Below are 13,489 nucleotides of genomic sequence, written 5' to 3'. Positions count from 1 at the left end.
TCCTGACTGACTTACTTGGTGAAACAGTTCGCGTCACCTGCGCATGCGTCAGATGGCCATAGCGTGTCATTGTTTACAAACAAGCATCTACCCATGAACCTTTGCGTTTTTAGCATGTGTTGTTATCGTCGCTTGAAATTCAATTCTCGCGCATGCGCAGGGGACGACCCTCCCGCTTTAAAATTTTGCCAAAGATTATATATTAGCAATTTAATTTTTTTAAATATAGCTGAACCAAGGGGGTCTTCCAACGCTTAAATTAAAATAAAAGAGAGCATCAGACAACTTGTTAATAGTTATTTTTTGCATTAATTCAGGATGGTTGGGAAGTTTAGGTAAGATGGAGTATAAGTTAGGCGAGGGTGTAATATAAAGTATAAAACTGAGTTCGAGTTTACAAACTAAACTCGTACACCCTGGACGTACTACCAGTTTAGATAACATAATGGGTTATCAAGTATTGCAACCAAATCTGTCACATACAAAATAAAGCTATACCAGAAAACACACTCACCAATATAAATATGCACGAGTTAAACTTTATTTCACAATTGAGCCTACTCTAATGTAAATTAAACTAAATGGAAATACTTTCTGAACAGAATTACCACAAAGGCAAATCCCCATTATCCCCATCGGTGTTTGTTTTTGCCTGGGTGTGACAACAAATGCTAGTTACAGAGACACTGCCTATACTTGGAGTCGTCTGTGCCTGTGCACGTGGCAAACATCCATAGCGTGTCATTGTTTACAAACAAGCGTCTACCCGTGAGCTTCGGTGCGTTTTTATCGGCGCTTGGGAGTCATTCCCCGCGCATGCCCAGACGAAAGTAAAATACGAAAAGCCTATCTTTTCGATTTTCAAAATTTGTATAATTGGTCATTGCTGCTGGCTATTTGATCTAATTTGTGGTATCAAAGTTAAAGGAACTCAATGGATGACATTTAACAGTCGGGCCGGTCAGACAAAGTGAGGGAATATGGTCTGACTACTAATGAATCAAGGCTGATAGAATGACCTGGGTACCCCCGTAGTGTGCCTCGAGCGACTAACAACTAACAAGCTAGCAGTGTACTCACATAATAACCTGGCTGTGGAGAACAATCGGAGATGCATGCATATAAAAGCTAAAAGGGAGTAGGTATACCTCGAACCATAGCGACACCTCTATTTATTTATTATGGCTGCACGAACACCATTTACGGGTGGCGGTCTAGTCTGGGGAGAAAACTTGGCTAAGCCCTTAAATACGCTAATTAAGGCAGTGCAAATTAGACCATATCGTTGTTACGTAGGGCTCCAATGGTCACATGTCTCTGAAAAGGATTTCCATAGCAACTATGTCCTTAACAATTTACTAATGTATATTGTTATTGCTGTTTTGTTAAATAGAATAAGGGTTAACAATTTACAAAAGTCTTCCATTTTTGCCAGTACATAAATCACCAAATATACAATGCAGTGACAATTTCTAAATTAAAGTATATATAGAATGACAGAATAGAACACAACATTGTTAGTTATAATAATAATAATAATAATAATAATAATTTATTAGCCTTTGGAGCGGCAAACAAAGAGAAGAAATAGTTATATATGCATTAGTATCAGGCAGCAAAAGTTTAACCCATTGTGCTCTAAATTCCATTTTTGTCACCATTCAGATAATAAAATATGTTATATTTTCCAAAATTTTGATCTAGACCTATAGCTAATGAAAATAATGTAACCATTGGTCCCCAAATGGTTGAAAACATTGTAGAAATATAATTAGGCAAAATGTTGCAGTAAATTTTGGTTGGTAAAATTATGGCACCAAAAGAGTATCAGTATCTGTATCTCTTAACTGCATGTATCACTACACTCACACTAATTAATTAAAGAGAATTAAACACTAAATTAAAGCGGGGGTAGTCGTCACCTGACCCGGTCACCTGCACAGGCGGCAAACAGCCGTAGCGTGTTGTTTTTACAAACAAGCGTCTACCCATGAGCCTTTGCGTTTTTATCGTGCGTTGTTATCATCGCCTGGGACTCAATTCCCGCGCATGTGCAGATGACGACCATTCCGCTTCAATGTAAAGCACTATCTTTAATATAGCGAATAGTAGTAACAAAATGTGAGCCAATGTTGAGTCAAGTAAGCGACACTGTTAAACTAGTAGGCATGAGATAATGCCTCGGTGTCCTTCTGAAGAAACAAATGGCTCTGAATGTGCTACTGTGATGTTTTAACCAGATAGGATGTGTATTTAGATGCCTTAATGAATATCGTCATTCTTTTTGGAACTTCAGTATGGATGTATGGGTGAAGTAGACATTGGGGCATCTCAGTCATGTGTAATTGAACATTTTAGCGCATCTCCTTTATTTGTTCAGTGTATTTATATGTGGCACTGATCCTAGAAGAAGATCGCGAACGCTACAATATACTAAATATGCACGCAAACAGGCATGTATAGCAGTTTTGTCTGCTGAACACTCGTCTTATATGATCTAACTAAACGAAACTATACTATAGGTAGAATTGAAACTGTTTGGTTCAAGAAGGCAGTGCTACCTCAGAGTTAGTTTAGTAAAACAAATTAAATTGTTTGCATCAAGTATTGTATCTCTAAATAGCGATGTAGTTTGTCGGTGTTAAATTCTTAACTTAAATCTTGTTCAAAATCATTATCCATGCTTTAAAACATAATTGATATTAATTTATTAAGTGCCTATAACATTTTGCATTAAAGCTGGGGAGTCGTCACCTGTGCCATAACGTATCATTATTTACAAACAAGCATCTACCCACGAACCTTTGCGTTTGTAGCGTGTGTTGTTGTTGCTTGGTGACGACCCTCCCGCTTAAAATATCACTTCACTTGTTCACACGTGGTATAACGTGTTAGTAAATAACCTGTCTGTGACTACTCTGTGTAGTGAATAATGATTTGAATATTGTTGAAATATTGCAGACACAGTATTCTATTATATATTATTGTGCCACTATATTGCATATTATAGCAAGTATAATTGATGTTAGTTTTTTTACTGCTACTTATTTAATTCTTGCGTTGTGTTATTCGTTTTTATGTAATGACCATTGACAGTTTGGAAGCAATTAAGCATTCAGGACCTTTACATTGTAGAGTGCAATACGAATACTCTAAGCGTGTAGAAATGAATGGCAGTATAAGCTGATATGTTAATAAGATAGACAGTTCATGTAAGCTTATACTAAAGAGTGGTCGAATGTTGAAGTGTTGATTCACAAAAATATCATATTTTTGAGGGTTCATTTACTTATTCAACGTTTGTAAACAGAATAATGTGTAATAGTTTCATAAACACAATCTCTTTTGCTTACAAGTTTTATTGATTGGATAACTGAAAATGGCGTCTACAATTAGAATATATCACTCTTTATCACTCAGACATATAATACATTCAAAGATTATTAACTGCATATGGTGAAGATTTCTATGTTATAGAAATAATTGCATGACATTGCTTTTGTATAACTTACCCCCCTCCCTCCATTGTTTATAAACGATCAATGAAAGTCTTTATTATTAATATGTTTCACTTATACGTTCTCCGACTGTGAAATAATCCCTTGGAGCATTTCTGATTTACGTTGTATCAGCCATAACACTGTGATCGGTTTGGTGTTATAGATATATCATCCAATCCAAAATCCATTGTACCGTCCACTACATTATTCGTACGAGTCGCTTCAAATACAATCTAAAATGAATGAATGAATATATAGATAGATAGGTAGATACATAAGTTGGTGATGTAATAGCTACTTAGGCAATTATTTGGACGATTGTGTTCGAGATTGTCATTTCCAATGTTCGCTCGGCATATCTTTTGAGTAAACAAACCCTCCACAATTCATTCACCTTAAGAAATACTGGTTATTTTATTTACAAAACTTCGTATAACAATGGACAAAGTTTCTTTGTAGGCCATCAAACTGAATAATGACCACTACATTTATGTTGTTTTATATACCACACAAAGAATCTGATATCTTCCAGTTTCCAGTCGAAATCGCTGATAATGTGGCTATAGTTTAGAGACAATTTATCTGTGAATCTGTGACATCAGAATAAATGTAAGTAATTAGATTAAGTTTTGAGGTATATTGAATATATCGAATATTGTCTACCTTTTGATGAGATGAACTTGAAAAATTAATCCATGTCTTGAACCATACCCCGTTATGTTTCACTGTATCCTTGCCTCTTTCAATGCGCCACAGTGTATTACATGGAGCTTCAAGTTGACCTCTCACAATTGGAATTGAGCATACTCGTAGGGTAGCCCCTGTATTCGGGATGACTTCACTGTCTCTAGCACCAATAACATAATAAAATGTTATACAATAATTTCCAGTTCCTTTCAATAAAGTTGTCAGCGTAGCTTTCGCTCTTTTATTTCTGTGTTTTGTCGGTTTGCTGATTGTGCGTAAAAAGGTTCCTGTGTGAAAAATACATATATTCGCAATCGCAATATTGAATTAAATATATCTATAAATAATAGTATTTTATGTGGTTACTTTTTCAATACATGAAAGTACTACTTTCATATATGATAGATCAATATATATTATTATACCTCATGACCATGACAGCCAATCGGATTTGCGCATTACATATTCGTGTGTCGACCTCCTGCCATATTCGTATGTCTATATATGACGGTGTCTATTCAGTAGATCATGATTGTATTCTGACAAAATATGCGATTCGTTTTGTGAGTCATTGTAGTAATACAGGTTTTTTTTTACTTTCAATATCTTAATATCACATTTAGCACAGTATTGATATGTCATATACCATTCAATAACACTTCTAGGGCCAAACATTCATCGAACTGGACTATCCAATATTGATGTTGTCATTGGGGATCGTTCAGTATCTTATCATAGTAAAAAGCAGTCTACGAAGCTGTTCGAGTAGAATCTTTTCTAAAGAGTAGCAAAAGTCATTATTTGAACAACAATGGAGTTGTACATTAAATGAAAACTGTCATATTACCCTTTCTCAGTAGGATCTTTATTAACTGATACATGGCCATCGGCCCAAAACAGTAAATACAAAATATTTAAATTATTTACAGTATTTCAGCGGCTTCCCTCCTAAGTTTCATAGCATTAAATACAAACGCAGCTAAACGCTGTAGTAGTAAATCATTTTGAGTTTTAAGTAATTCGAGAAATGTATTTACAGTTGGTGGGGTGCAGTAGTAGTGTGGGATATAAAGACATCTAATGTGGTTCTAAAAAATACAAACTAATATAAAATGGAACTAGTTTTCAATAGAATTCATATTGCAAAACTCGCATGTACGTTGATCTCTTTCTAGATGACCTGTCTTTTTCAATTCGTAAACAATGTGATGAACATCGTAGCCGAGTTAGTGATTGCATATGGGTTCGAATATGAACAGTAAACAATTATCTTTCTGGTTCTATAGTAGTTTTAAATTGGCAGTAAGTATCTTACTTGTCTAAAGTACACAAGTCAGCCCGCCATAACAAGGAAAGATACTGTTCCACAAATGAATTTATAAACACATTAACATTTCCAACTTCGTGTGCATCATTCATATTACAAATTGAAAGTAAGTTTTGGATGTCACTGATCCAGGTGTGTTTTGTTCTGATTTGGCATGGAAATTAATTTTGCCCAATATTTAATGCAGCGTTTCGCTGAGTACAGATAGATCGGATATCTCGCACATTCTCCTAGAATACTACTATTTGGTGATCTATATGAAACACCAAGGAACATTCTACAGGTAAAGACATTGGACTCGTTCTAGATATTTACACTCTCTAAAACCAGAGATGTCCGCCCTATACGTTAGTGTTGGTAGTATCAAAGACCTTAAAATAGGTTCAGTGGGATAGAGGGCGTAAACAATTCAGAGCTTTAAATGAACAAAATAAAGCTTTTTTCGCTTTCGAAAACCGTCATATATTGAACTTTCATGTTCATATTGAAAATACACTATCATATATTGACGTAATATCACCCGATATTAAATATACAGCATTATATATTGTATATTATATTATACCAGTATATTGATGGTGTTAATCCATTGATTTGATTGGTCCAAACACAAAATTTGCATATGCAATCCATGGTATATTGGCTGATAATGCACGGCTAAACCAAGTGGCCCTGGAACATGAATTGACTACAGATTTAATACGAAAATGCATAAAACCGGTATTATTTGATTTTTAGGTAAATATAGTGGTTGAATTTTAGAAGAATATTGAAAAGAATACTGAATTAAAAACATCTGAAAAGTTATATAACTATAATATTGCTTTTTGTTAATGGTGGGATCCAATTTGTGAGCGTCGGTCGTTGGGTGATTGTCGTTCGCCACACAAACCTAAACCACCGTCCCTTAACACCGTGAGGTGCCGACACGAACGCCAGAACGCAATGTTCTCAGTGCTGTTACTTTGAGACGGATTGCGAACTTCCAACAAAGAAAACATGATCTTTAAGTACAAGATATAATTGAGGGATTTAATGACATAAAAATGCAAAAAAACTATGAGTCACAGGCAAAAATGTATGCCAGTTTGCCACTAATAACAACCGGTGTCCGGTAGCGGCAGCTGACAAAATTGCAGTGCACCCGGGTAATTGTCATCTGTTTCAAAAAACACGGGACAACGCAGGATTCGACGACGATATATGGTATTGCAATTCTTCACTATGGGTGAATAAATTACAGGAGATGATGAAGGTCATTTCGAAAGCTGCAGATTTGTGCCGAGTGTACACCAACCACTGTATTAGAGCGACGGCGTGCAAAGTCTTTCGGCCTTAGTTGAGACAAGGCATATCATGTACGTGTCACAAAAACGATGTGAAAATCCGATCTTACACCATCAAACTTACCCCAGAACAACGACAAAACTTGTCAGTCATACTGTCACAAACTTTGGTTATACCAAAGGTATCCAGGTCAGATGTTTGAACTGAGGTCGCTGTGCCGGTCGCCGTACATGATACACCGCGTCCCGCTGCGTACGCTGAACGTCAAATATACACAGTTACAAGTAGTATGATGAGTCACAAAACCGGTTTATTTCACAACTGTACTTTCAATGGGCAAATTACAGTCCAAATTGTACAAAAACCGGAATGAAAACGTGGAAAATCCGTTGTTTAAATGATCCAAACTGTACACGACCCTGTATTTCAAATCGCGTTGTGCGTCAGTAAAAGGTCAGAAAGGTCATCCTTTGTTATGCTAATTTGAGTGTTTACGCTGCTCTATTCAACGTGGATGTTTTTTTTCATGTGGAATAAAAATTAGTTTGTATTCAATTTGAACTGTGTTGCGCATGTAATTTTTGTATGCATTCAGCGTACAACTACATACTATTCTTATAAATATTCATGTTCAAGGGCCATAATCATGATCTTTTAGTAGATGAAAGTAAACTCTTTTTTTACAAGTTTTATCGAATTGTCAATATACTGGTATAATATAATAGCAATAACCCCCGCCGAAGTTGGGTATACCACTTGATATTGCACAATTCACTCCATATATGCACTCGCCTGCGGCTCGTGCATATATGTCGTGAATTGTGCAATATCTCGTGGTATACCCGCCTTCGGCGGGGGTTATTGCTTAATCATTATACAATCTTATGTTGTGTCATACTTCTGCGTTATACGTATAATTATATCGTCAATACATTGATATCTTAGCAATGTATATTGGACCATTAACTATTCAGTTTTGAGAGTAGTTTGTAACCGTTATAGCTTTGTCTTTATCTCCCCATTGTCATTTTCATGCAGAAAAACTTCCCGTACACATTGATATCATTAACATTCAATATTCACAGTTGCCAGCATTGGGGGTATGTTTCTTTTCAACAAGATATCGACAACAAATCATAATTGACACCGTCGGGTTATTTAATAATTGTGTATTGAAATGATAAGATGGTGCATACCTTGATTCGAATCAGTAGTCACGTCATTTATGTCATTTTCTGTATTGAATTTCCACTGATATTCAGGTGTCCCTTTGATAGTGAACTGACAAGGAGATCGGAATTCAAATCCACAAACAAGTGTGGAACCGGCTGTGAAAAAAAACATACAAAAATGAAGGGTAGTGTAGTGTAGCGTAGCGTAGCGCAGTGTAGGGTAGTGTAGCGTAGTGTAGTGTAGTGTAGCGCAGTGTAGTGCAGTGTAGGGTAGCGTAGCGCAGTGTAGGGTAGCGCAGTGTAGAGTAGTGTAGCGTAGCGTAGTGCAGCGTAGCGCAGGGTAGTGCAGTGTAGGGTAGCGTAGTGTAGTGTAGGGTAGCGTAGCGCAGTGTAGTGTAGGGTAGCGCAGTGTAGTGTAGGGTGACGCAGTGTAGTGTAGGGTAACGCAGTGTAGCGTGGCGTAGCGCAGCTTAGCGTACCGCAGCTTAGCGTAGAGCAGGGTAGTGTAGTGTAAGGTAGCATAGGTAGTGTAGCGCAGTGTAGCGCAGCGTAGGATAGCGTAGTGTAGGGTAGTCTAAGGTAGCATAGCGTAGCGCAGCGTGGCGCAGCGTGACGCAGCGTAGCGCAGCGTAGCGCAGCGTAGCGCAGCGTAGCGCAGCGTAGCGCAGCGCAGCATAGGATTGTCTAGTATGACAACACAGTATCATTATAAACGTAGTCTATTATTATTATTCTGGTAATTGTCTCAAAATATGAATATAGCAATGCTTTGAAAATGAATGGCTGAAGTAATTTGAATTGTACCATGGTTTGTGTCACAATTTGCATGGCCTTGACTAAATTGAACATTACATTGGGTGTTGTTGCTTGTAAAGTATCCTGGTGATTGGCGTTGTCTGATCTGCTGGACGATGGCGTTGTTTGTTATTGTCAAAAGACGACACTGCTTAGATGCGTTCGTGGCTGTTTTGTAATAGATTGCCCAGCGGCCCTTTTCTAAATGTTCCAAGGTTTTGGAAACACACTCAGTTTCTTTCTGATTACGAAGCTTGCGTAACATACGAAGATCTGTATTGAGTTGTGGACCATATTCCTGAACTTGTCGCCAGAATGTGCGGTTGAAATGCTGGTACAGCAAATAGTCCGCATAATTCCAGTCTATTATTTTTCTTTTGAGTCCAGGTGTCAGTTCATTCCTTCTCATTTTAGGCCTGGCGTTTTTTACTACATACAATACATCATCCCAGTTCCAACACAGTTTATTTTTCAAAAGAATAATGGATTCGTCGAAGTATTCCATGATCAATACAAAATCTAACTCGTCTTCAAGTTTGTCGATGTATTGCAACACTTCTGTAGTATTGTCATGTTTGTCATGGTCAAGTCCCAAGTCAAAAGACTGCGCATTGCGTGTGTAACATGCAATGTCATTTCCTATAAGCTGTCGTGTTTTTCCCCAATAGTACGTTGGCTTTCTCATAAACACGTCCAATGCGTTGCGCTCAGCCACAGTCTTGTTTACGCGCCTTACAACTTTACTCCATAGTTTGTAATATGAAAATGCCGATTCGTATTGTGACGTCGGTTCCCTTAGTATGGTGATGTATTTTGTATCTGGTTGCATAAAACGTTTGAACGCGGATCGTTGATAGCGAACATGCACAGCCATCATGTTGTATTTATAGTTTTGCCAGTCTCCCGGTTTCACATACAACGGAGGAAGCAAATACAATCTCGGACTTTTATCTGTCAGATTGATTGTGTTAAAATGCCCACTTTTAGGATTAGTCTTCAGCATAGCGAAAGACAAGTTTTTGAGTAAGCCATATCGGTGCAGTGTCGAAGATAGCGTGGTACTCCCAGTCTTTCTGGTCTTCACAAAACAAACGTTATTTTGTGGTTGACATGAGGCTACTGTTGGTTTTGGTGAAAAGACTTCTTGAACGCGCCACCACCTAGCATGCAAGACACCAGTACTAATAGAAAAAGATGTCGTTTAAAATATTTGTAAAGAGTGTGTACCCGTCTATCGTATACAGGCTACCCCGTATCATATCACATAGATGATACGTGTACACGACCCAGCAAACATTGAACGCATAAATTATGTAATTTGAGGTTAGTTGAGGATGAATATCATCTTTGCCATTGTATATCCACGTTATGAAAATCTCAGAAAAAAATATTTATCTCTATTTTATCAGTCAAATCAGACTTATGACAAATTTCTTCGTTTAATGCAGTTTGACAACTTATCTGTATTTCAAATTTAGAAATTTGTATTCCACGCTTCTAAATATAGAGAAAATCTAGTACATAACCAGTTGTGACTTGTAGATTTAATGAATATTTAAATGACTCCCTTGTTATGTATTTTTTTATTCTATTTTTGATTTATTGTACCATAGGCCTGAAGCTATTGTACTGAATAAATTAATATATCATATATCATTAAACGCATAGCTTATTCTGTTTCTGTTTATAATACTAACTGATTCATGTTCCTCTTTCAAAAATGTCAAAACATTGTTATATTTAAGCTGAACTTGATACGCAGGATACGAACGCTTTAAGTTTCGACAACCCCTTGGTTATATGAGTGTATTGTCATGACAACACATGAGACTCAAACAGTAAGTAGTATGTGACACTTACTATATATATATTTCTAAATCTTAGATAAAGATGAATTGTAAAACAAACTATAAAGCTGAATATCATATTAACTAACTGTATCCCAAGTACCAATAAGTTAGGATGTTAATATGTAATCATATTCTCCAACCGAGGCAACCGAGGAGGTTAACGGGCATTATTTTTGAAAAGTGTGACACCCCCCCCCGCTCGTGTTTTTCGCATTCATAATTACCATTTTTATCTGCATTTCCAAATTTTTGCCGATTGCACGATTAAAATCGATATCAAATTTAAACTATCAGTAAAACAAAACATTTCAAAACAAAATTGGATTTACATTTGAAAATTTAATTTAAGTTTTGAAAATGGAAACTCATGTCGCTATAGCAACCATGGCATCGCCAACACTGACAAAGCCGTGGACCGAGTTATCAAAGAAACTACTAGATATGGTATGATATGATATGATATGATATGATATGATATGATATGATATGATATGATATGATATGATATGATATGATATGATATTGATATTGATATGATATGATATGATATGATATGATATGATATGATATGATATGATATGATATGATATGATATGATATGATATGATATGATATGATATGATATGATATGATATGATATGATATGATATGATATGATATGATATGATATGATATGATATGATATGATATGATCTGATATGATATGATATGATATGATATCGAATAGCTTCACTTACCGCCATACTAAACCCTTGTTAGTGATAAACAGAAGCATCACGAAGGCATAGAGCATACACATTCCAAATATTAGCTTCACCTATTATGAATACATTAAACAAAGAATATGGTGACACGTTGTAATATAACTAGTTAATGCCGTGCAATCCTCGTCCTGGTGAAAATATTTAAAAATTGAATAAAGAATCATGATTTGTAAATAATGTTGGTGTATTTGATTTAAATACGCTGTAAATACCTTGATGCTTGACATCTTAGTTCATGTATACCAAATCAAATTCGGCATCAGAGAATGTATAATCTGGGAAAAAAGAATGTGAATTAATCTAGGGTCAATGTTTATTTCAACCTTCTTTGCAAACATGTGTTGGTGTATCACGTTTTGTGTGTTTCAACGGATGCAACAGGAATTGTTGCAAGCAAACCATCTTTAACAAATATAATAAAATGTGTTTAAGTTTAAACATAATATATTGTTCATATATTGACCAGATGGCAAAATTACTGACTGAATGTGGACGGCCGACATTTGTAAAAAGTCGTCTGCCTGAAAGCGAGTTTAATTACGCCGACTATATCGTGGTGACGCCTAATTGGTCGATTAATTTCTCTTTAACATACAATTACATTGTATTGATATTAAATTGGACATAACTAGGCATCCATGATAAGTTGGCATTGTACAACACTGTGTTAATATTGGCGAGTGATTACTTGCGTGGTTGTATCATGTGAAATTTCCAAAAAAAATTTCAATCTTTTATGTAACAATTTTTAGTAAGTATACGCTATTGTAGTACTGACATGTGTCAGTATTTCATGTACAATGCTGTATGAGATGAAACAGAAAAATATGTTTAATAGATAACAGAAAAAGAAGTATAAAATGAGCTTGTTTGATGAATGGGACTTCATAGAGTATTGATTTTCAGAATGTAGTTTTATTGATTGTTTTCATCTTAATAACTCGACATTTATTAAATTGATTCGAGACTATTGGCGAGTTTTAACTTGTATAATAACGTGCAGCTACTAATTGGTCAGCAAACAGTAACTGTGAAAAATAACAATAAAACCTATATGTAAAGCTGAAATAAAAAAAATCGATTAATCAATCAATTAGGTTGTCACGATTTCAACTAAGAGCCAAGGGTGGACAAATTCACCTATGTTTCCCGGGTTGAACTATTACCAAATAATGACACAAATGTATCGGATAATATATTTTACTTTCATTTATAGTACTTGTAAATAAATCAATAATATGGCCATAAACATATAAATGAATTTACACCACTCAAATATGTAAATAAAGTAACATTACGATGATATGCTCTAAGTACAGCAAAATAATGGAGTCTACTCATCAAATAAATGACAAGTATATTTCAGCTGGTCTGAATGGCGTACCTGTCTTCACCACGTGGCCGGTCTTTGTTGTATCACGAAACTTTTAGAGCGACTTAAAGAATGATCTGGTACGCATGTCTGTGAAAGAAACGCGTTAAAGGGTGTTTTTTTAAAGAAAGGCGCGTTAACGCGCGTTACTCGTTTAGGGTTACCATTTCAGTCAAAATAGACGAAAAGGGTGTCTTTTCTGGTACTGCCAACGAGATAAGGGTGATAATTTTTTTAAATGAGATTATCGTTTTTTATTGCTTTAAGGAATTCAATGATCGCAAAAACGAGGAAAACGTCCGGCCCCCTGGTTAACGACCCTCGATCATGGGCGATCCTCAGCTTTCTTATGCAAAGCATTGTGGATTCAAAAACGCCACCAACGAACAAAACCACATTTAACCACACATAGTGGAGGGCACTATTTAATTTAATTTCTAAACCAAAATACATTTAAATCTTTTTGTAATATTTTATATTTAATGTATGCTTTACATAACATATGCCACGAAGTCAGTCTGTTTTATCACTACAACAATGTCACATCAATCACGCCACCAAGTGGTAGGTGAATGTTCGTTCCGTCGTCCCAGAAGTTAAAATCTTCACGCTTATTATATATATATATATATATATATATATATATGTGTGTGTGTGTGTGTTTGTTCCAGGTAATAAAACAACTTATGGGCAATGTTGTCATTACAGACCACGGCTAGCGTTGATAAGAGAGCG

At 35.9% G+C, this 13,489-nt stretch overlaps 1 protein-coding gene across 1 annotated transcript; it reads right to left on the bottom strand.

Annotated features, from left to right (window-relative positions):
• Nucleotides 1-3,343: 3,343 nt before the first annotated feature.
• Nucleotides 3,344-5,074, bottom strand: LOC146729586 (uncharacterized). Its single transcript, XM_085495408.1, has 3 exons — nt 5,035-5,074; nt 4,164-4,474; nt 3,344-3,733 (listed from the first exon to the last, which is right to left on the bottom strand). Exons 1-3 carry the CDS (start codon nt 5,072-5,074, stop codon nt 3,629-3,631), a joined length of 456 nt encoding a protein of 151 aa, XP_085351534.1. The 3' UTR covers nt 3,344-3,628.
• Between the last annotated feature and the right edge of the window lie 8,415 nt (nt 5,075-13,489).

Source organism: Saccoglossus kowalevskii, chromosome 21 (genome assembly GCF_978046115.1).
Source record: "Saccoglossus kowalevskii chromosome 21, keSacKowa6.1, whole genome shotgun sequence".
Taxonomy (NCBI): domain Eukaryota; kingdom Metazoa; phylum Hemichordata; class Enteropneusta; family Harrimaniidae; genus Saccoglossus; species Saccoglossus kowalevskii.
Note: the sequence above shows the minus strand (reverse complement) of the source record. Positions and strands in the feature narration are given on the sequence as shown.